General features: G+C 48.8%; 6 protein-coding genes; 3 read left to right on the top strand and 3 right to left on the bottom strand.

Annotated features, from left to right (window-relative positions):
* Positions 1 to 301: 301 nt before the first annotated feature.
* Positions 302 to 1,974, top strand: FFUJ_04915 (uncharacterized protein; the record flags this gene model as incomplete). XM_023571742.1 has 6 exons in its annotated part: positions 302 to 366; positions 416 to 658; positions 734 to 1,136; positions 1,187 to 1,457; positions 1,514 to 1,551; positions 1,606 to 1,974. The coding sequence occupies 6 exons, from the start codon at positions 302 to 304 to the stop codon at positions 1,972 to 1,974; spliced, it is 1,389 nt and encodes a 462-aa protein (XP_023425994.1).
* Positions 1,975 to 2,384: 410 nt separating this feature from the next.
* On the bottom strand, positions 2,385 to 4,592 carry FFUJ_04916 (uncharacterized protein; the record flags this gene model as incomplete). XM_023571741.1 has 7 exons in its annotated part: positions 2,385 to 2,786; positions 2,839 to 3,488; positions 3,544 to 3,918; positions 3,972 to 4,076; positions 4,123 to 4,190; positions 4,241 to 4,365; positions 4,416 to 4,592. 7 exons carry the CDS (start codon positions 4,590 to 4,592, stop codon positions 2,385 to 2,387), a joined length of 1,902 nt encoding a protein of 633 aa, XP_023425993.1.
* A 1,453-nt stretch (positions 4,593 to 6,045) lies between these two features.
* FFUJ_04917 (related to origin recognition complex subunit 4) lies at positions 6,046 to 8,512 on the top strand (the record flags this gene model as incomplete). XM_023571739.1 has 4 exons in its annotated part: positions 6,046 to 7,191; positions 7,245 to 7,406; positions 7,453 to 7,881; positions 7,937 to 8,512. The coding sequence occupies 4 exons, from the start codon at positions 6,046 to 6,048 to the stop codon at positions 8,510 to 8,512; spliced, it is 2,313 nt and encodes a 770-aa protein (XP_023425992.1).
* Positions 8,513 to 9,870: 1,358 nt separating this feature from the next.
* On the top strand, positions 9,871 to 10,863 carry FFUJ_04918 (uncharacterized protein; the record flags this gene model as incomplete). The annotated part of the gene is made up of 1 exon (XM_023571738.1): positions 9,871 to 10,863. The coding sequence occupies one exon, from the start codon at positions 9,871 to 9,873 to the stop codon at positions 10,861 to 10,863; it is 993 nt and encodes a 330-aa protein (XP_023425991.1).
* Positions 10,864 to 11,613: 750 nt separating this feature from the next.
* Positions 11,614 to 12,150, bottom strand: FFUJ_04919 (related to sporozoite surface protein 2 precursor; the record flags this gene model as incomplete). The annotated part of the gene is made up of 1 exon (XM_023571737.1): positions 11,614 to 12,150. The coding sequence occupies one exon, from the start codon at positions 12,148 to 12,150 to the stop codon at positions 11,614 to 11,616; it is 537 nt and encodes a 178-aa protein (XP_023425990.1).
* Positions 12,151 to 14,869: 2,719 nt separating this feature from the next.
* On the bottom strand, positions 14,870 to 17,321 carry FFUJ_04920 (probable developmental regulator flbA; the record flags this gene model as incomplete). XM_023571736.1 has 3 exons in its annotated part: positions 14,870 to 14,986; positions 15,097 to 16,434; positions 16,620 to 17,321. 3 exons carry the CDS (start codon positions 17,319 to 17,321, stop codon positions 14,870 to 14,872), a joined length of 2,157 nt encoding a protein of 718 aa, XP_023425989.1.
* Positions 17,322 to 22,807: the final 5,486 nt, after the last annotated feature.

The following is a 22,807-nucleotide window of genomic DNA, read 5'->3' as shown; positions in this document are numbered from 1 at the left end:
CTGCCATGTACCTCTACCTAGAAGGCATCGGAACTCCCTCTCCGACCGAATCCGATACTGCCATCGTTCATCCTCCTAAGTTTCTTCCTACTTTGGTACCTATGGAACAGCTCTCCTCACTAGCATCTTACGCTATACGTGCTATGCTCTCTATCCCAACCTCCTAGTTGTCTGTTTTAAGCCATTATATAAATCTTTTCCAACATCAGTCCTTTTTACCACAGTATTATCGCCCCGAAGTTGAGTATTTCATCTTGACCGAAGGGCGGTCTCGCCCAAACAGTGCTACTCCAGTTTTAAGATGCCGACACAGTCTCGTTCAGATCCATCGTTGCCAACAATTCGTCATAATATGAACGAGCCCAAGTACGATACCACATTATGAGACCCCGAGCCGCTATACTGATAGCTCTAGTTACTTCAATGTTCCTCATGGAACGACTGCGTCTCCTTCCTATGCCGTCGCGGCGTTCACGACATCCAAACCAAAATATGAAAACCTAATGAAACACCAGCCGAGCCTTCCTTCGATGCCGGAGAATATGTTCTCATCTCCCCTAACTTCGAATGTTGCTACGCCTCGGCCAACCTATCGACAATCTTTATCATCCTCTAGTTTCGGCGTGGACCCCCCACGGCCTCCTCGTGACGGGTTCGAGTAGGTCTGGTTCCCTCAAGGATACTGGGCAGAACGTCAACTTATGGTACCACGGAAGAGCACTTCTGGGAAAAGCTTCTTCAAGTGGAGGAGCCGCTCGACAAAGTCCGCCAGTGAACCAGACGTTCGAGACCTTTCATTCGCATCTCCTTTAACATCTCTTTCAGCACCACTCACCTTCCAGGGGTTCGAACCAACACAGCCAAGACCACCTTCCAGTCCCTTTGTGTCGGAATCGGCGCACGTTCTCTCCTTGCAGCATCCTTCCGTCACGCGCTTCTCAGACCAATTTCCCGATTCCAGTGATATCTCTCCCAGCTTGAACAATAACAGCACAGACTCGATCTCCCCGATGAACAATTCTGGCATAACAGGACAGACGAGTACTCCTCCCTCTTCACCACCGAGTTCCATGGGCTTTTATGTCAAAGCAAAGAAAAGTCTCGAATCAAAGCTGAAATTGAAGACTCGGAAAGAGGTAAGTTTGTTTCGTGGGCAGACAAATGGATCAACGCTAATCTTGACAAGGAACCAATGTGTTCAGCTATCCCACAACATGTTCATCAATGTGCGACAATGGATGGCACGGGGAATTATTCCAGCACGCTCCAAATCACTAAGACAGGTTCTTGGTTCAAAGACGACACGGTGAAACCCAAGCTTCGAAGAAGACTCTTTGGCAGGGCACCATGGGCTCGCAAGGAATCAGCAGATTCTTTCAGCAGCGTAACCAGCTCAGTGGGGGAGATACTCAAAGGTGAGACTCCTCCTCCTTCAGCAGTCTCAAGCTATACTTCTTGTATGTTATTTAAAATATGTACGGTACCTGGGAAACCAATGCTGACATCCTAGCAGTGCATGTCAACTGTGTTAATGGCCAGTTTCCGGGAGGGGTATGTTGTAAAGAGAGCTCGGGTCGCCATATACTAACATTCTTTCTTTTCCAGGAAGCAAGAAGAATAAAGACACCGCCACTAGCCGAAGACACTGCGAGCGGTCGGCCACGTTCATTCTTCACAGAGACAGTTCCTCCCACAGAAGACGATGGAATGGGGTCTCCATCGAGAAGGAACTCGCTCCAAACAGTTCGTCGCCAGAGCATTGTTGCTGACACTTACGAATGGTGGGAAAAGATGCCCAAGAAACCCGTTCGCAGGAGTCCCTTTCAAGACATACCTCCTTTTGAATTTCAGCTACCGGAACATCTTCCCAGTAGCCCAATGTGCCCGACCAACGAGAAACACGTCAGTGGTGGGACTGGCGTTTGTGTCTACCATGGACGCAGGAAGGGTGCATCTAAATTAGCGCCAGTGTGATTCGAATTACGATGGTAAGAAACCCGCAAGACAGAGCGGCTATGCCTTGGGTATGAAAAGGCTGTTGGTTCGGAGTACCGTAAACCTCGATCCTTATTCCTTTGATCATTGTATTCTGCGTTATTCTTGTAGGATACTGATGAATTGAGTGATAAAATCAACAGCAAGATGGGGCTCGAAGCATGTAATAGAATTACCAGCACACTCTTGTCCAGCGCTTTTATATTGAATGTTTCTATTGATTGTTGGTGTTGAGTGATGATAGTCTACTTTGTAGCATTCTTCTGTTTTCGCCGATTCCCTTAGTTCATATGATGCACTATTTACCCTATTTTCATCCAACTTCGACTTGCTTGATTCGAATTTGTTCCCTAAACGCCTATCGCATATTCCAAGAATTAAGGAGTAATCTAGACGGAAGACCGAGCTTGGGTACTTGGTGCTCCTTTATATGCCGTCTGTCCCTCTGTCGGCATGACATAGTCATAAGTTTGCTGGCTATTATTCTTTCTGCTCCAGAAGGACTGGCTACCCTTGAAGAACAAAGGTGGCGGGTTGCGAATGTGAGTCAGTACAAGCACAACGAGCCAGACAATGGTAATTGTAGGAAGCATCCAAGAACTCTGTTGGTATTCAGCGGATCTTGTTGCACTGTATCTTATCAACGCGACGAGGCTTGTGCCGAGGCCGAGGAGAGTGAATATGACGTGACGGGTGATAGCCCATTTGCTCCATGGTTTTGTTCGTGAGATGACGGCTAGAGAGACCATGAGGATTAGGGAGATCCCAGCGGCAATGTAGGTATAGTTGAACTGCGTCATAGGTTAGGAACGCAAAGTATATATGGCGCGGACATGGACTTACGATAAGTTGGAAACGAACCCACATCTTGTCATTGAGTTCAGACTCAAAGCCAGAATCAGTCTGCTGTATTCCCTTGCTCTTGTTCTCATCGTCAACTTCCTTCGCAAGGTTGATCTTGAATGTCTCAAGCAAAGCGTTCTCCATGGCACTCATGAGACCAATCATGGCGTCGACGAAGGTCTGGTAGTCGTCCTGATCAGGATAATCCTTATCCAGATTTGTATCAGTGTACTTGACGACCTGTGGCCAGAAGGTATCGTTTATAGTAGAGATATTCTTCAGTGCAGCATCGGCTGTGTTCAAAGTCGTGATATACTGAGGTGTGTAGGTCTCGAAGAACTTTGTGACAACTTTCTGTAGCTCGTCGACTATCATCTTGGTTGTTGCCTTGGCCATGAGACTGGTGTTATCTAGGAGTACTGAGCTCGAGTTCAAGTGCTTGAAAACATCAAAGATCTTGGTCCAGATGACGAGTTGGGTGAAACCCTGGATGAAAAGGCAGAGGGCGAGATGCAGAGGATAGTGGAGAAGAGTCCAGAGCTGTTGACGAAACTTGGGCAGATAAGGATTCTTCATCCAGTCGAAATAGATGAGGAAGACGGCATAGATGGTTGTGGCTGCAGCGGTGACAATGCCAATCGTTTGAGCATCTATCAGTGTGTTAGAGGAAAACCCTATGTGAAAATATATAAGTATGAGACTTACTCCATGCATCAGGGCTTTCGACGATGGTGACAACGCTCTTTGAAATAGTAATGATTCCGTCGCCAACAATAATGACAGTCAACAGACCAATACGCTTCATCAAATGCGTACCCTGGAAGCTCAAGACCGGGAAGATGTAGGCAATGGCGAAAGTGAGGATTACCTCTACACCAGCGAGAACATACCACGTCATAAAGACGTTGCTATTGTGATCAGTGAAGCGGAATGTGATGCCGAGATAGATCATGGCAAGTGCAAAGTTCAAGCCAATCTGAAGCATCATTGGCAAAACCTGCTTCTTGTACTTTCGGACGTGCCAGAGGATACTTCCGTATTCGACAGCCAAGCATAGGCGAGAAACCATTAGGATGATGGCTAGAGGGTGTCAGATATGAAATTCAGGGGTGAGATGGGGCTGAGAAACATACACATCGTTCTCATGGTCTTCATGTTTTGATCGTGTGGTGTGAACTTGGGGGCAACGACGGCAAATCCAACCATGACTCCGAGATGAACACCTCGAGCGGCACGTTCTATGTCTGTTAGCATAAGTTATGAAGGTGACTCAAGCTAGCTCACCAAAGAGACTGTCTGTCACGAATCGAACATCGTACAGACTAGTAGTCAGCCATGTGATCCACAGAATACTTTCTATCTGTTAGCATCTTCATCACATTGAATCTCCTCCCATTCCTACCTGAAGTATCCAACGTAGGCTTTGAAACGCTCGTGACTGTTAACACCTTGTGTTTCGCAAAAGACAGTGTAATTGGCGGCGAAGAAGAGATCGTAGAAAAGCTCAAGTAGACTGGCATCTTCGTGCTGTTTCCGCGTCAGCAGAGATTCCCTGAGTAGCGTCTCATGGTATAGACCTTTTGGAACTGTGGGCAGTCATCCTCGTATCTGTTACCAAAGAGGCTCAGATCAGGAGCCGTGGGACTCCTGGTGGGAAGGCTATCGACGCTAGAGTCGGAAGCTATCAGAGGACTCTTGATGAGAGCGAGCTTTTCAGCTGCTGTAGCGCTCTCGTGATGATATTGTCTAGCCATTGCTTAGATAAACAAATTACCTTGTTCAGAGTCAGTATTGCCGCTGCAAGGTTACAGAATAACATCACGTAGATGCAAAAACTCTTCACATCCAATGATACCGCTACACATACCTTCAAATGGACTACTCAGGCCAGGATGAAAATCCAGTCTACAGATATTTCCAGGACAGGATGGAAGCCCAGTTATGTAGACCCGACCGAGTATTCGGGTCGGAGTGACTGACAGGGATTCCAGGCCTTAATGATAACTTCAAACGCTGACCAGAGCCACGAATGCATGGGTCCATCTAGCTAAGTAGCTGCAATGCACCTTGATATTAACAAGGACCTTGGCCGTTGCGAAAACCACATTGAAATGGCTTGATAGGAGAATTTAACCTGGGAACTACCAACTAGTGCAGACACAACATCGAACCGGACTCGGTTAGCTCGCCTTGTGATGTCTCTGATTGAACAATTCCCACTGTAGAGTAGTATCAGAATCTTACGTGAGAGAGCCAATCTTAGCCCCCAACAATATTAAGTGGTAGCGAGCTGAAGACACGGCACATATAAACGGCTCACTAATACGACTTGAACTCTCTGATTCGCCAGGCGAACTGTTTTTAGAGACACCGATAAAGCTTGGCGGGCGTGGTGATCCACAAGGCTGGAGAGCGTTGAGTCTTCAGTGGAGACTGTTGCTGTTAAATGGAACGGCTGAACCAAAGTTCCCAGGATGCTTCGTTTTGTCTTTGCTCTTTTGGGTTATATTTTTCGTGGCGCTGACTGGTTGTAACGCTGGCGATGGATCCTTCACGGGTTTTGGCTTACCATTCGCATGCAGAGACCTTTTGCGTTCCGCCGGTCTATAAACCTTGTATTCTGTGGTCTGATGGACATGTAATCATGCTTTTTAATACGCTTGGTTTTACCTGGAATTAACTCCGTCGACAGAAAACGGTAGGAGAAAAAGTCTAAGATGCGATGGATATTCTCTTTAACCATGGCAGAGACGAGAGTTGCGTATGATCTGACACTTGAGATGAGAATGCCGGTGCCCTCGCGGTCAGATGCAACCAAGTTGAGTCATTAGCGGCTGAAACATATAAATAGACCGAGTCAGCATGGAAAGGCAAATGCAAATGCAACAAACCCTGGCCTCGGATTACGGACCAACATCCATTGTCTTTGAAGAATGCAACCCAGTTAGGAAACTCAAAACCAACAGCATCTCGTAAGGCTGGTAAAGTGGGCCATTATGCATATTCCCCAAGTCTCGTGACTTGGCTCCATCCAAGCGCTTAATTCTCATCTCGACGCGTCAAACGCGTCTCCCCCTTGACTTGGCCTGGTCACTTAGCGCAACCCATAATGTCAATGGGTAACAAAACAAACTTTGAGATGATGCAATGTTAGATTTCGGTGCGGAAACGATTTGACAGTCTCATCTGTCATCCACGCAAACCACAATGGACTCTCCTAGCCAGGACGCAAGCGCTCGAAAAAGAAATCATTTTCAAGATGATCCTGTCCCTACTCCTCCAACACTAAAGAAACGAAGACTCGACGACCTTTCACAAGGATCGCCCTCGACTCCGAAAGCTCTCGATGCTATCAACTCAGCATATCCTTCTGCTATATCCAGTCAAACTGCCTGGCCACTGGTGAACAACAACCTTGAGGCACCCAACTCCAACCCGCCACCTCCAGCTTCATCATCACAAGCTTCATCCCAAGCACCACCACCAGCTTCCGCAGCACCCAAATTTCGACCAGCCATCAAACTATCTGCTTTGAAAGGCACAATATGGGACACTCAGGATGCGCCTCGTCCTGTGCCTCTCCCCAAAAAAGTAGGTCCTGGGCGGCCCAGAACCACAACAGTGAAGAAACCACCAGGACCCAGGGGCAGACCTCGAAAGAAGAAGGTGCAAGAAGGGGATGAAGAGAATCGTGAAGCCGCTCAAATGCAGGGTTCCGCGGACGAGTTAGCCACAGCAAATGGAAATCTATCGGTGTCGAAACCTACACCAAAAGGAATTCTGACTCCCACAAAGAAAGGCAGACCACGAGGACGGCCACCGAAAAATGTTAGTTTCGGAGCAGGCCAAGATCGAAATGGAGAGGTTTTCTTTGAGGACCTGCCGAAGAAGGCCAAGGCACCTCGCAAGGCGGCCGACTCTGAGGCAGACGAGCTTGTATGCGCAATCTGCATCAAACCGCACTCCCAACCCCCGAACCAAATTATTCTATGCGACATGTGTGATTTTGCCGTTCACCAAGAATGCTACGGAGTGCCTGATATCCCTGAAGGCGATTGGCTTTGCAAGTCATGTACTCAAGAGGACATACTTAAGACGCCGAAAAAGACTCCAGGCATAGAGGTCCCGGCCATCAAGATCGCAGCGGATGTGCCTGATATTGCTAATTTGGAACAACATGTGCGATCATTGCAAAGAGTTCTTTTGGACCGATGTACAGGGAGAAGATGTTTGCGGTTGCCTGGCCAGCTGGAGGCTGAGGAGAAGGTGTACCAACTTGTGGAACAAACGGTTGTTGCTGGTGAAGGAAACTCACTGCTCGTTATTGGGGGAAGAGGCTGCGGAAAGACTACTGTAAGTTTACTGTTTCCGGGATGAACCGAAAGCTAATTCTATCTACATCTCAGTTGTTAGAAAAGGTCATCTCGGATGTATCTCAGGAGCATAAGAACGACTTCCACGTCGTAAGGCTCAACGGCTTCATCCACACAGACGACAAGCTTGCGCTCAAAGAAATCTGGCGACAGCTGGGTAAGGAGATGCAGGTCGAGGATGACCTGGTGACCAGAGTGAGTGTTCTTAACACCCCATGGCTATGCTTTGCTGACAACGTAGACAAACTATGCCGACACCATGGCGTCGTTACTGGCTCTTCTGTCACATCCATCTGAAATTATCGGTACAGACGAAGGTGTCACGTCACAATCGATTGTGTTTGTGATTGACGAATTCGACATGTTTGCATCCCACCCTCGACAAACACTATTGTACAACTTGTTTGATATTGCACAATCACGAAAGGCGCCCATCGCCGTAATTGGCTGTACGACTCGGTTGGATGTTGTTGAGATGCTGGAGAAGCGAGTCAAGAGTCGATTCAGTCATCGTTATGTCTACCTCTCTCTGCCCAGGAACCTGCCAGCCTACTGGCAAGTCTGCAGGCAGGGATTGATTATCGATAGTGACGAGGCTGAAAAGGAGGGTATCAATACCTATCTCGAAGGATATGCCGAGTTCCAGCAGTATTGGAGCCAAAAGATAGAGGTAAGTCAAAGCAAAGCATATCCATGACTGCGTCAGATGCTAACAACCAGCACAGGGCCTCTACAGAGAACGATCCTTCCAGGACTTGCTTCAGTATCACTATTACACGACCAAGTCGACTTCGGCATTCCTTACCGAATGGATCTTGCCTCTGTCGGCTCTCTCAGCTAACGATGTCACACTCAAGATACCTTCTGTGCAAGGAGATATTGAATCCTTGACAGCCCCTGATTCCAGACTTCACCTACTGTCTACACTGTCTGAACTGGACCTGGGTCTCCTTATTGCTGCAGCGCGATTGGACATTGTCGCACACACGGACACGGTCAACCTGGCGATGGCGTATGATGAGTACAGCTCTTTGATGGGCAAACAGCGAGTGCACTCAGCAGCGGCAGGCATGCTTGCCGTAGGTGGAGGTGTACGAGTCTGGAGTCGGGGCGTGGCTGGTATTGCGTGGGAACGGCTGATCTCCCTTGGATTGCTTGTGCCAGCCGGCATTGGTGGTGCCCGTAACCTAGGACATGGTGGATTGGAGGGCAAGATGTGGAAAGTCGATGTGGCACTGGAGGAGATCCCGGCAGCGGTGAAGCTGAACGCTGTACTGGCGAGATGGTGTAGAGAGATTTAGTGGAGGAGGCGAGGCGAGGCGAGGCGAGGTTATTGTTTTACGATATGATGCCCTACTGGCGTGTTAGATACACATCTGTACTCCATTGATAGAGTCAGGATTAATGATGCCCCTGCATCTACATGTATTTTGTAAAGACATGTAAAGAATACCTCAGCGATACTTTGCTAGCATCCTTGGTTTGCTAAGAATTTTGCGACGGGAACAAGACGGCCTTGTGAGATGATGGTTTGCCCCTTGAAGATCGCGGTGAGTTATTCTAGGACCCGAATTTACGGCACGCGGGAAACACGGCACATTAGTTTGTAGAGATGTGAGCATTTCGGTGAGGAGAACCAGTTTGAGGTTTTGAATAATATAATTGAAACGAATAGGGGGTTTCCGAGGAGAAGATCTTTGTGCATCAAAGTCCGTCGATAGATTTCCAGAATATTGCCAGATTTATTCCATGTTACATTCGAACTCTGCTTCGGCAATATTATGGATATGTTTGAAGATATCAGGGGGCGTTTTAGGTCCCCTTGATGGCATAATATACTAAAATCTCACGGACCAGGCGAGGGTGGTTTTTAGTGAGACGTGTCAAGTGACAGCGTGAATTTGTAATCGATTTGATGTTTTATGTTGATACTTGAAACAAGGGAAGCTATTTCTGTTAACAGCGAATGATTGAATAAGTAAGTGCCTATTAAATAGATTATTCTGAAGCTGATCACGTCACTGAAGATGGCTGAGATGCTACATTAGATGAGATCAGATCAAGATGAGCTCGAGCTAGTGGCAAGCGAATACAACAGCACTTCCAAGCTCCGAGCTTCTTCGGTCAGGGAATAGAAGGTTCGATGCGTCGAGCGGCCGGCACCTGCTAGACTAAGTACCTAGATTTTGTGGCTTACCGCCGTGCCTTCCACAGCTGAACTGGGCCCTGGGGCTGGAGGATCGCATTTTCAGCAGGAGATGGACAAGTAACGTAGCAGTGTCGTACTTGCCCATGAGTTGTTTAACATGGGTTGGATTGGATATAATAAATTCTTGCTAAGGCAAGAGTGAATCAACTTTCGTCATCACAAATCTTCAACAACAAAAATAATAGATCGCCAACGTTTTATAGTCTAACCCATAAAAACTTGGAACCTCGGACCCTTTTTTTCGTTCCGTACATATTCTTTGATCATCATCGCTCCTCAACCTTATTGTTCTTATTCTTATTATCATCATCATCATCATCATCCATTCATTACTCAGCATTTCATCATCTTACTTCTCACCCAGCTCAGCACTTTAGTTACCTTATACTGCACCGACTAGAAAAATACATGTAATATTGTGTCGATCGCAACCATCACCAAGAAAAAAACATGACTCGGTCAACATTCACAACTATCACACCCTTGCCCTCAGACATATCCCGAGAGCATGTAGTCGAGTTTCTCCACGATCATCTCGCCATGATCGACTTGAATCCTCTCATTATAGAACGCCACCAAATCTCTCCTCCGCCACACGCCCCGGAGGATGAGAAGAAGTGTGTATGGTACTCCATGACGGACCGTATCGACTATCTCCCCGGCGGTCTTGTCTCCGGCCAGGTCTCTTACACCGCAGCCTTCTTCGACTCTCCTGATGGTCTGCAGACGCACAGCTATGCTCCTATGGGGCTTGATCTCCGTGGGCGTTGGTCTGTAGGTGGCACGATGCCAGGAGAGCGCCCGCAACCTGTTGAGCTTGGTCTCGGGGCGCCTACTACGGGTCTTTATCTCCGTGAGGATGTTGATATGCGCTGTAACATGCTCATGGTAGGGTTTGTCAAGAAGACTATTAAGAAGTCACACGGGACACTGGTTGAGAAGTTATCTCAGAAGACCTCCATGAAGATGGCAAGGCACTCTATGCAAAACTTCGGGTCCAGCTCCCCAGGAAGTCTCCAAACGCCAACCCCTACAGGGTCCGAGTCCTCAGCAGTACCGCCTATGGGGCCGCTTCTCCCACCTGCCGTGAGCAATGACCAGCGCGGGTTTGCCCCGGACCTGTCTTCACCACCTGCCTATGGCCACGGCACACCCTCTTCCTCTTCAAATATGGGCATCATGCACCCGCAGAGAAGCGGCGGTCTGGTACCCCCTGGACAACCTCAGCGGCTAGATCTCAATCAGTCAGGGCTTGGTCATGCAGGAACTGTCTATCGTGGCAACAGTAGGCCTGATCATTACACCGAGTTCTCTGGTCAAAACCCCTACGATAACTCACGGACCCCATACGATGAGCGGGAGAACTTTGCAGAATTAGACGATGGCACCCATAACCATCCTCGCCACTACGAAGACAAGTCAGGACCCGCAGAGCTAGCTTGAGGCTTGCATGCGGCAGCATAACATCACCGATATTTGTTTCTTTTTGGTTTGGAGCAGGGGCGTTATTTCTAGCCTGGACTATTATGTCTATCTTTTGAATATCACATCGTATTATATCAGGTACGAGCGGAGCACATTGACAATATACAGAATATCGGACGCAGGTTTAGTGAGCATAATGATAAAATTTCGTTGAGTACTATATGTATTCATATTATACCAACGATAAAGATCATCTCCTAGCAATGCAAATGCCATCCGAAGCTCCCCTTCTATCAAAAAGTCCCAAAAGAACAAAAGAAATCCCCTTCAGCGTGATTTAACCAACCCCCCGGGAAACCCTTTTAGTGGGGGATGGGTTCACAAAGAAGATCATCAGCTCTAAGCCCTTGAACAGATGGTCTCTCTTCCTCATCCTTCCTTTGGTTAAGTATCGTCCAGCTTCTAGTGTCTGAGACATGAGTGTGGTGCTTGAAGGGAGAGGTGGAAGTAACAAGAGTCCCACTCTTCAGGGGCTAAATGCGAGTGCATGATGGCCCAAAGAAGTCAAAAAAGGTTGTCATTAATACGTTGGTGATGAGAAGCGAAGCGAAGTTTTCGTTGAGTGCTCGTAGGGAATCATAGCGTTGTGAGCCGTAAAGATCTGCCAGTCTCAGACGGAAGTTGGCAAGCTGACGAGCAGATGCTGTGTGACAGATGGTTCTCTGAGACTGAAGATACTCGTGAGAGAGTTTGCTTGTCTTTGCGAGCTTACAGAGCAATGAGGCCGAGCATGGCAGCCAGGCCGAGACCGACCTGGACAGCACCGGCGCCGGCAACGACGACGGGAGTCTCGGGGACATCCGTACCCTTGGCGGGCTTGGTGGCCTCAGGAACCTGGGGGCCGGTGGTCTTGGCGGGGTGCTCGGGCTGGGCAGGGTGCTCAGGCTGCTCGGGCTTGGAAGGATGCTCAGGCTGCTCAGGCTTGGAGGGATGCTCAGGCTTGGGGGGAGCAGGGTGGTAGGGCTTGCCAGGGATCCAAGTAGGGCCAGCGGGGTGAGTCTCAGTGACGGTGCAAGGGCAGTCAGTGATGGTCAGAGTGCAAGGCTCAGTGACGACGTAGTCCTTGCCTCCAAGGTGGAAGCTGGTAGGACCAGTGCAGATAGTGGTGTAGACATCGTACACACTGGTGATGGTGACGGTGCCGTTCTTGACGCCGGTAGGCTGAGGAGCAGGAGAGACAATGGCGGCCTCAACGGCGGCGAAGCCAGCAAGGGCGACAAGAGCGGCGGTGTTGAATGAGTACATCTTGAATGACTTGTTTGGTTGTTTTGGGACTTGAAAGAGTGAGTTCCGTTCGGAGTAGTGAATGCAAAGTTTGTTGGAGTGAAAGACAGTGGCCAAGCGAGTGACTTGGGCGAGGTTTGTTAACGAGTGTGGGTTGCAAAGAACGAGAAAGATGCTGAGTGCTGAGGAGGAGAGAGAGTGTGTTGATGTGGTTGACGAGGCTGCCTTATATCTGTAAGTGAAGCCTCAGAGTTAGACACTGGCCAAGAAGAATCAATATGTTTATCTCGGCTATCCCCCTGTACCAGTGTGTCTGGGCCTGACTCTCAGCTTGCGACAGTCTAGCCGCCACAAGAAAGAATGGTAAACAGGCACATCGTCATGCGGCTTCATTCCAGTGCGCAAGGGAGAGAGGCACAAGGAGATTAGGGCTCCGTAACTAGGGAGTTGTTGACCTTGGTTACGTGATGCAGGGAGGGGCTTTTTTTGCAGTGATTGAGAAGAGTTGTTCTGAGACGTGCTGTTTTGAGAGAATGTTGAGATGTTTTGTTTCTGTGTAATTTTATTATTGTTTTTCTCGGGCTGTGGTTGAGTGTAAGTGGTTTTTGAGTCTTGATAGCGGGTGATATCTTTGCATCCAATGATAGAGAGCATATCGTGTAAGTGGTGTTCAAAACAGCCAACAAAATATTTAATGTAAACAAACTAGAAAATAAACATTTCAACTATAAACTTAATTCTATTTCCAACAAATCCACATGATTCGACCAAAAAGAGCAAAAAGAAACGATGGTGCAAGAATCGGTCGATCTAGAAAGCCTGTCTCTTGTCTCTCTTGAGTCTCCCTCCCTTACTTGACTCATCTGCCGTTGACCCCCACATACCTCAGACACGACACTAACATAATAGACATTGTCAAAAGATCAGATTACTTCAGCTTGCTTGTGACGGACAATAGCAACATAAAGCCTCTCTTTGATGCAGTCTATGGCTAATGAGACAAAACTCGGGTCAAGAGTGCCGAGGCATGAACTAAGAACAAGCTTTTCTCAAGACATCACAAGAACAAGATAAAAGAAAGGTGAGAGAAAGGAGAAAGGGAAGAAAATGGAAGAGGTCATTGTGTCTTGTAGTTTAATTAAGAATATGCAGTCAAACGTCTCTGCCCCTATTATATGCATCTTTTTCTTATTAGACTTTGGGTATCTGTAGATCGTACATGCATGATGAGATTGATCGCTGTTAGATACGGCACGTGCAATCGAATCGCGACATATTGCGTGCTCCCAAGATAATTTGAGCAAGTGAAGCAATATCCTCATCAGAAACAAGCACAACATTCTTGGTGTGTCTGAATTATGGCTACACATTCCTCAAGTTCTTCAGCCGATCTCTCTATAATACAAACTCTTCACCAGCCATACCAGCCATAGTCACAGGCACAGACACAAATTCATGATTCACAAACAGACTCAGCTCGTGCTTGACTCGAATTCATTTCTTCATCTTTATTCCTCTCGACAAAATCCATCGGAGAGAGACTGCTCAGATTTCTTCTTTTTTTTTTTCTATGTACAATTGTCTTTCAGCACTGGCCCGCCGTGTAATGTTTGGTGAAATGCACCCGACTCCTCCCAATGCAATGCATTACTTTCGGTTCCTCGACGTGGCCCCGTTCGTAGCATGAATAAATGAGTAGAGACAAAGTGAGAGGGGAGGAGAGAGGTAGAGAAAAAATAGGACCCTGACCCTGCCCTCCCAGAAGTAGAAAGAAAAGAGAACAATACAAACAACAAAGCTAACAAGAACATAGATGCCGTGAGTTTTGGTTGTCGAAAAACAAAAATCATTCTTCGCGCTGTACAAATCAGTCAATCGATCGCACACTCAAGTCCATCCTATATCCATAGTCATGATTCGGAAACTCGGTCTTCAAAACCTAAAGCAGCGCTTCTCGATTCAGCCAAGAGCTCGACATAGGTAGGTAGGCGATAGTCATCATATTACTGTGATGTCACTTCTACCATATACCCCCAATGCTTCGCTTGGCGACACCGAGACCTCATATCTCCCAACGATACATCGGCGGCAAACCCGAGCCGCGATCTAGTCCCCGTAAAAGATTTTTTTTTTTCTTCTTTTCTCATCGAGGTCCATAATCGATGAGCAAAATGGGGACCGAAACTAGGAACCGGCCGAGTAAGATCGGAGGTATCCGAGCTTAAATAAGAGACCGTTGTCGGAAAGGCAGAGCCGGGCGGGGAGGCGGAGAGTTTGGCAAAGCGTAGCAAAGCATAGCCATGACCACCATAACGCTAGCCTTGGAACAAGGAAGCCGAGGCGACAAATAAAATACAACTAAAGGCAAGAGAAAAAGGTAAAATAACTCGGAAACCCCAAATAACACCGATAATGCTTGCAAAGGTATGGCTCTAGGTGGTATCGTTTTGATGGTGGCAAACGCTCGGGTAGCCAAATCTGTCAAACGTCTCTATGCAAATGACTCGTTCGTTTAAAAATGAGGCAGATGATGGATGTGAATGCTTGCTCGTGTCACTGTAGGCACTGACTGTACTCCAGTGCTGCGATGAAAGGCTTCTTGTTCTGGTCAGGTCATGGCGCCTCGCTTCTGGATTAGGCTTTCATTTCCCTTCCTTTCAAGCCTAGCAGCCAGTAGCTAGCCATTAGCCAAGTGCCAGCCCTTCCTAGTGCAGTCTGAGGTCAGATCCCTTGGAGATTATCACTTTCGGTTTGATCTGCTTTGGCTTCGCTCAGGTCCTCGGCCGACCACGTCAAACTCGTAGTTTCGCAATTGTTGCTCGTACTTGGGGCTGCGAAGGAATTTTGGTACAGAGTCCTATTTTTTTTGTTCTTGTTAGTATCTGTCATCCAGCGCATCATGGCTCTGATCGGCGTGTCCGAGAACGGAATTGGAGGCTGGAGGGGCGGGTTTTAGTCAAAACTTACACTAGCCATCAGCTTGAACACTGCGTTTTGAGCGTCCTCAAACAGCGACGTCACCTCTTGCAGCGTGTCAATCATGGCCACATCCTGTCCAACGGCCTTGGTCATGCGAGTTGCCAGGTTGTTGCGAAGTTGATGGTCAATGTTGAGTTCGCACGGCGATCCTGGTGCCAGGAAAGCGTTGTAGATACCATATGCCGAGGCCATAATCTCCTTGATTCCGTCCATGGCATTAGTGTTGGGCGACTTTTGAGCCGCTCTAGTGGCAGCCTTGCAGCTACGCACAAACTCGTCAACATCTTGATAGAAGGACAAGTTTTCCTCGCAGTGAGTATCTCGCAGTTGCTCGCGGAAGAGGAGGCGTAGCGCGGGGTCGTTGAGAATCTTGTCCAGTCGCTGGGTGTTGGAGTCCCTAGTGATGCCGTTTCGCTGAGATGCGGCACCGCCTTCGCTCTCCGAAGGTCGGCCCCGAGAAGCAGCACCACTGACAAGATCCTTACCGCGTTGCGACAGCTGGTAAATGGCGTATTTGGTGGGTTGGAACAGGTTGCATCCAGGATTTTGCGACATATAAGCACGGTCCTGAGCCACGGGCTCCATCAATTCGTACTCCACAAATAGGGTGGCCACCTCAACCGTCTCTCGCTTGTCCACAATGGTTGAGCAGTCCATGAGCCAGTCAGTGGCAGCCTTGCCAGTGAAGGTATCACGATATGTCTTCCCATTCACCTTGCGCTCGGCAGCCATCTTCACCCCGGTAAGACCATCTCGGTAGTCGTGCAGCGAGTCCGAATCGGCGGCGTTAACGGTAGTCTTGATGTTGCGGCCCTCGGAGCCAGCAAAGCGGCGGAAGATGACCTCGATTGTTCCTTGGTCGTGAAGAAGCTTATCAGTCTGTGGGTCTCGCTCCAGTAACACCAACTGGGTGGAGGCGAGGTTAGCCAATTCCGACACTTGCTTCTGTTGAATGCCGTTTCTAGCGCAGAATCTATCCAGAACAGTGATACCCTTGGGAGTTAATTGCCAAACAGAGCCCTTCATCGTGTAGACCTGCTGATATTTGCCGTCTGCTGATTCGATGAAACGAGCCTCCAGAAATCGTTGACAGATAGAGCGGGCCATGTCCTTAGCCATGGAGAAAGTTGTGGTTGTGGTGGTTGTGACGATACGAGAAGGATCCTTGGGGTCTGGCATACGGTTGGATTGAGAGAACTTTAGGGAGCCCAGGTTGTTGATGGCATCCTCGGACAGGAAAGTGTACTCAACCTTGGTCAATCGGACACGGTGGGCTGAGAGCGGCAGTAAACTGACGACAAGAGTTGAGAACAGATCCTTGAAATCCTATTTATACAACAGTCAGTGGGTGTTTTTTTTCCTTTTCTTTTTTTTCTTTTCTTTTTTTTCTTTTTTGGGGAACAGGGTTTCAAGAATACGCAATGGCGCAGAGGCTACGCGTGTGTGTGCACGAGGTAAAACGGCGCCTTAAAGGTACACCAAACAAGGTTGGGTAGGACAACAGGGCGTACCTTTGTGAATGGACGGTCATCGTCCGTCATGCGCAACAAGCGCGAAGATGTCTGATGCATCTTGTTTGCTGTGGAGGACTTGATTGGGGGCGGGAGGTTCGGGTCTGTGGACGTATAGGGCTGGGACGGCGGGTTGTTGGCCTGCAGAGTCTGGGGAGCGACCTTGCTGTCCAGATATGCACCCGAGGAGAGCGATTGGTTTGAGGAACTTCGTAGACGGTGGTACTTGTCCGGACTGGAGGGTTCCGACGAGGGTGAGGAGCTCGTGAGCAAAGAGAGTCTTGAAAGAGCACCAGAAGACTGTCGAGGTCGAATGGCGGGCTCTGAAATAGCGGCAATGGCGTTTTGCGTGCGATCAAAGGCTGAAGCGGCCAGGGCAAAGAGGCTTGTCGAAGAACGGTTGTTCAATCTCGAGACTGAGGAAGCCGTATGGCGGTGATGGCTCTGCTGGGGATGATAAGGGACGTAGGTCGGCTGGTTTGTATTTGAAGTTGAGGTTGAGGTAGAAGAATTGCCGGAGGTAGCGGAGGTGTTGATGTGTGCTGGTGGCAGAGGTGTAGGAAGAGGCGAACGATCCGAAATAGAAGAGCGTGGTGTGTTCGTGGTTGTATCCTGGTCCTGGTCGTGGTCTAGTGCGAGTGGTGTATCAGAAGGAGAGGCAGAGTGAACCGTGGGCCTTTGGTGTTGCGACAGAGTGGCCATCTAACGGGAACGAGAAAGGTCAGAAGGAGGGGAGTTTTGCGGTGACGGCAGTGGGAAAGGTTCAAATAAGAAGGAGGACGGGATGGACGTGGATGGATGTGGATGTGCAAGTGAAAGTGGATGTGGATGTGGGATGTGGATTTTTTGGTCTGTTCTGGTCTGGTTTGGTTTGGTTTGGTTTGGTTTGGGTGAAGGAAAATCAGTCCAACTAAAGGTCAATGCAAGACCCAGGTGTAAGTGTAAGTAAGTGCAAGTGGGACACAGACTGTGAAAGAAGAAAAGGATAGATCCCCTCAGGTAGGATTAGTAGAGCACCTAGAATAGGACAGGACAGCCTAGGTAGAGAGGGAAAGGATAGGATAGGATAGGGATAGGGATTAGGGATTGGCAGCCCCAGAGCAAAGAAAAAGAGAGGGTTAACAAAAGGTGAGAGAGTACAGGTACTGGTACGGGTACTGGTACTGATACTGGTACAGGTACAGAACCCCCCCAAGACCGGCCGACCCTACTAAAACTGAACTGAACTCAACTGAATTGAGGGGAGGGTGGGGTGTCAAAAGGGGTTCCCTCTAATGAATGCACAGGCGTGGCCCTAACTGGAAAAGTCCCCTCCTGGTGGATCCCTCCCGACCTCCGTTCTCTCGTCTGTCTGTCTGAGGTCAAAAGGTGGGCGCTGAGAATAGCGGGCGAAATGGAGATGGTGATGGTCTTGGCCTTGGCTTTTCGCTCTCCACAACTAAACTAAACAAGCAGTAGCAGAAGCAGTAGCCAGGGTCAAGGTCAGGGGCAGGTAAAGAAGCTACCAGGGAGGGCAAGGTTTGAAAATCTCCAGCAGCTAAAAGAGAATCAAAGAGCGAAAGAGCGGAGACAGGCAGAGAGACTACCAACAAACGAGAGAAGAAAAGAAGAAAAATAAAGAAAAATGTACGGATAGACAAGGGTCTATTCCATGTGGGCTTGCTTGCCTGCTTTCATCCATCTTCAACACCGCTGTCTCTCATGCTGCGCTGCAGCAATCCGTCTCGGAACCCCGGGGCCTGAATTGCTTGTCTCTTACTCACTCACTCACTCACTCAACCACTCAATTCAGTGATAACATGTCTCCAGAACAAAAGACCCCATGTCCTGGGGCTTCAGCGCATCTTCGCGCTGGAGTTGATGTATCGACATGTCACCAGCCTGACCGGTCATCTCATTCTTGGTATGTGAGGTAGGCAGGTCGGTAGGGCCATATGTAACTATGCATGTTCACCACGCCGTGTCTACCGTAGCGTAGCGTCCCGTAGCACAAGACACCCGCAGCTTCTTGTGCAGATTTGGCGAACCAATTCCCATACGTCGTGAAAAGAGGCTTCTGGCAACCTCTCGGCCAACAGTACAGTAGTCCCTCTCCAGTAGCGCCATTTGAAGCCCCCGGTACCGCACCTTTGGTACAGCGCATTGCCTGTCGGTTCCGACTGCAACATGGAGAACAGAGGAAAATAAAAACCAGATATCAACAACTAACGTTATTAGTTGCTGTATGTGCGAATACATACCAACAAGCTGGGGAAGCCCGTCAGCAGTTGTGCTGTAAGCGAACAGGGGCGTTGGCACTAAACAAAAATCCATTGATATCACCAGCCCAATGACATGGCAATGTTCGGATGACAAACGAAATGAAGATTTGTGATCATGATAACATGCATTCGGATTGATATACGGATAGGTTCACGTCAATCCCGTAAGTATTCGTTCATCAACTTCTTCTCTTCCAGTGCCTTGCCCCATCAACACTGCAGCTGTGAAAAGAGCGTAGGGTTTAAACCACCAAAATCCACTCGCCGCCTAGGCTTTGATATACAGCATACCCGCTTCCAGCAGCTTGCATGTCTGGTGTTGACGCTGGGGCCCTCATAACTCACATGCGCTATTGTTGCATTTGGGACTACATCTTTGTACTAGAGCGCTGTACGTAACGCGTTAGGGCATCAGACTTGTTGAGGGTTCACAGGCTGAAACCATTCGACTCTTTGAGCTTTGCGGAATGCCTACACCATTCTTTGCTGATCTGCAAGCGGTCTGCAAAGCAAACTGCAGCACCTCTGGACTCTGCAACACCATACCATGTATGTACAGTACTTTGCTAGACTGATCTGATCGGTTGGCGTGCAACAGGCATCGGGAGCGAGACACAACCGATTGACAGTAAAACGGCGGTTTTGAGGCGTTGTATGATGACTCAAGCCGGGATCAAATCTCCATTCTTCAGACCTTGCTCGAATCATCATATCTGGAATATGTTTTCCACCACTGCAGCGATCCGTACGGATTCCGCCGGTGGCTTGCCCGCCACGAGCGTCTCTTGTGCAACCATGAGAGGCGAGCGTCGCCAGGGTCGACGCCTCATTGCAAATCACGGCGATTGAGAGCATTGAGCATTGCCTCGCCAGCGCCAGAATCCTTAGTCCATCCAAAAGCGCTTTGTCGGCGGCAATGGACCTTAGCAGACGCCTAGAAAGGAATGCTTACTTGGTAGATTTGCGCGAAAAGCCTTTTGCTGTCCGTCCATAGATGAGACAGGTTTGCACTACATACGAAGTACTGAGTACTGTACACAGATTCCCGTCGATGAGAAACCAAGCGCCGGACTGCTGCATGCTGGCATGAACCGGGACGTCAGACCGGGACAGCCACAGGTAATGGCACAATAGAATGGAGGCAAGCCCCGGTCAAATGCGACCTGTAATTCAGCGAATAATTAGTAAAAAGGGGAAATGTCTGGAAAAAGTTGTGCTGTGCTGTGTTGTCCCTATCTTTGTTCATCTCATCATTCATTCCATCTGGGCTTTTGGGTAATAATCTTCCCTCTCACATGGTGAACCAGTGAGTGGCTGCTGAGCCGCGGGCGTGTGCATGGTTGTCTCACCTCCCACAGTCAATCAGTTCTCAGCCGGCCCCTTGAATGCGCGTGGCTCCAGGGATTCCATTCATCATGCTAGGCTGTTTTCGGCTGGCAAACTTCCCTGTAGCCATGCTCAGTGCCTCCATCCACCGCATCACGTTGCTGCCATGCGATCAAAGCGCCCAAGTTTCTGTGCATGCAACCATGTCGCGGCTGGGCGTGGCTGCCCCTTACTCTGCCCCACGCGGGCTCTTTCACCAGGAAGTGCTTCCAAATTGCATCGGAGCGAAGCTATGCCAGAGTTATTCCACCTCATTTGATGGGCATGCTGCAAACTCTCCAAGTCTATGCGTAAATTGTGAGCCATTGGCTTATTCCTACGCTGGTCTTCAGATTAGTGACAGGGTTTTGTGTCTGCCGTCGGTTCTGAGTGTGGGATGCTGATTGCCTGTTCATCTTACCAGGAACCGTCAATCACCTTGAATAGAGGTGACACTGAAACACACTTTTGAAACGACCTGGAGATGCCCGAATGAATCACAACCCAGATTCGTCTTGACGCATGAATTTGGCCTTGCCAGCGTCCCAGAATTGATACTCCAATTACTTCCTTGATATCTACCTGTCGTTGTTTTTGTTGCCGCTGCCATGTCATGCTCAAGCGTGGTAGCTTGACTCCCTGACTCTTAGAATCTGTAATTTTGCGCCTCATTAGTCCGGCATCCAGGGCTCTCACAAATTGGCCAGATTCTGGTTAAAGTGAAAAGACTGGTGGTTGCAAATCGTGGCTAACGAACGCCATAGATCGCTCTGACCTCGTTCTGGCCTCTGTAGTGGATAGTGTGTGTGTCTCCGTCGGAGATTGATTATTAGAGTGTCGCTGAACCTCATTAGTCTACCACCATGCTTCCCAAGAGCTAGAGCTAGAGCCATCCATTGGCGAGTGTGTCAGGAAGGTTGTCGGAAGGATCACTACGGTGTGCGGTGCAGTCGTGTAGGTGTATGTAGCACTCAGCCTTGGTTGGACTGCTGCTCCAGGTTACCCCAAAGCACTACTGAGTAATTGATGCTGGGTTCAACGGGCAGGGCGGATGTGCCAGCCCAGCCGCATCTTACACGAAGCCTGCTGCTGTCGGTATCTAAATTATCCATCTCGGCTCTGTGCTCACGTCACGCTCGGTTCACGTCCCAGCTTAGAAGACGCCAGTGGATTTGTCTATGCCGAAGCGAAATTGTGATTCGCAGCACCGCGGCTTCTTTGGCTCCGAACTCACTCCTTCTAGAAGGTTTCTGGAAACTCGTCTCCGCGGCAGGGACCAGGGTCTTTGGATCTTGACTGGCTGAGCAATTCAACTCGACTCAAAGTTCGGTCCAAGGAGCCAAGCAATCTGTCGCCGATGAAAAGCGTCTCGGTCGTCTTGCCGTTAGATCAGCTGATCTCCTCTTCCGACGCAACCTTGAACAAAAAGAGATACGTATCCGCAATCTTCAGCACTCGTAAGCTTAGTATGAATCAAGGGGACTGAGGCTCAGGTTTCAGAAATAGACTGCCTAATGGAGAGAAAGAACGGGCGACCAACAAGGAAGCCAAAGATCCTGGTAACTTCCTAGCTTCAGACTAACGTTAGTTCAGGGAAGGAGTACGGAGTACGGAGTAAAGCATTGAATCTGTGAGTGAATGTCTGTCTGACTGTTCGAGACACCCCATTTATTGGAAGGAGGCTAAAAACCGACAAGACATAATTAGAGAAGGAACACGACAACACCATCAATTCACAACCGCGGCTTCCGATTGCGCCTCTTGGGGATAAGATATCTACATTTGTCCTTTATCTCCGTGTTAGTCTGTTTGATACATTCCTTCGCTCGGGTACATCTACCGTTTACAATGCTGACTCTTAGATTGTCACTTATTCAAGCCCAGTACAGGGGCTAGAGGGGTAATGACTAGGTAGGTACATCTCAGTGGCACGGTTATCGTTAACCGTTAACCGATCCTGTCTGGCCTGTCTACGGAGTATCAAGCCTCATCAATGTTGGATTGAATCGTCAAAATTCGATGGTGTTGAGGTGACCTGCACGTTGATGTCACTGCCTGATCGATCTACCTACTGCCTATGCTGAATCGATAGCAACAGTGTCAAGTTTCAAAGGTACCTACCTATGTAGACAAGGAGCCAAGAAACTCTGCATGTCTTTCCCACCTCACATATCACAGTGACTTTACGTATAAGCAGACAGGATGTTGTTACGCAAGATAAGGTATGTTTCGGGGACTTCTCATCATACACACGAAACAAGTGTTGCGAAACCCTGGGACGATAACAAGCAATCCAAACTATGGGTGGGTGAGCCGGCGCAGCTGTCAGAGTGGGAATAGTCGGGTTTGATGACCAGTCAATCTGGCAGATGAGGATGAATCCTCATGGCGTTCACCATCCTTACACCGCAACGTAACTGAAGACGAGGGCTGACGAAAATGCCAGCCATTCCGTTTCCCTATCACAAAGTCACCTGAGCCACGATCACCAAATTCAATTCATGGCTCATTTGTGAGCGCGGCGGGTATAAACTGGGGACGCAGGGTTCGAGTTGATCAGGG

Source organism: Fusarium fujikuroi, chromosome FFUJ_chr02 (assembly GCF_900079805.1).
Source record: "Fusarium fujikuroi IMI 58289 draft genome, chromosome FFUJ_chr02".
Lineage (NCBI taxonomy): Eukaryota > Fungi > Ascomycota > Sordariomycetes > Hypocreales > Nectriaceae > Fusarium > Fusarium fujikuroi.
The sequence above is the reverse complement of the archived record's forward strand: the minus strand, read 5'-3'. Positions and strand labels throughout refer to the sequence as shown.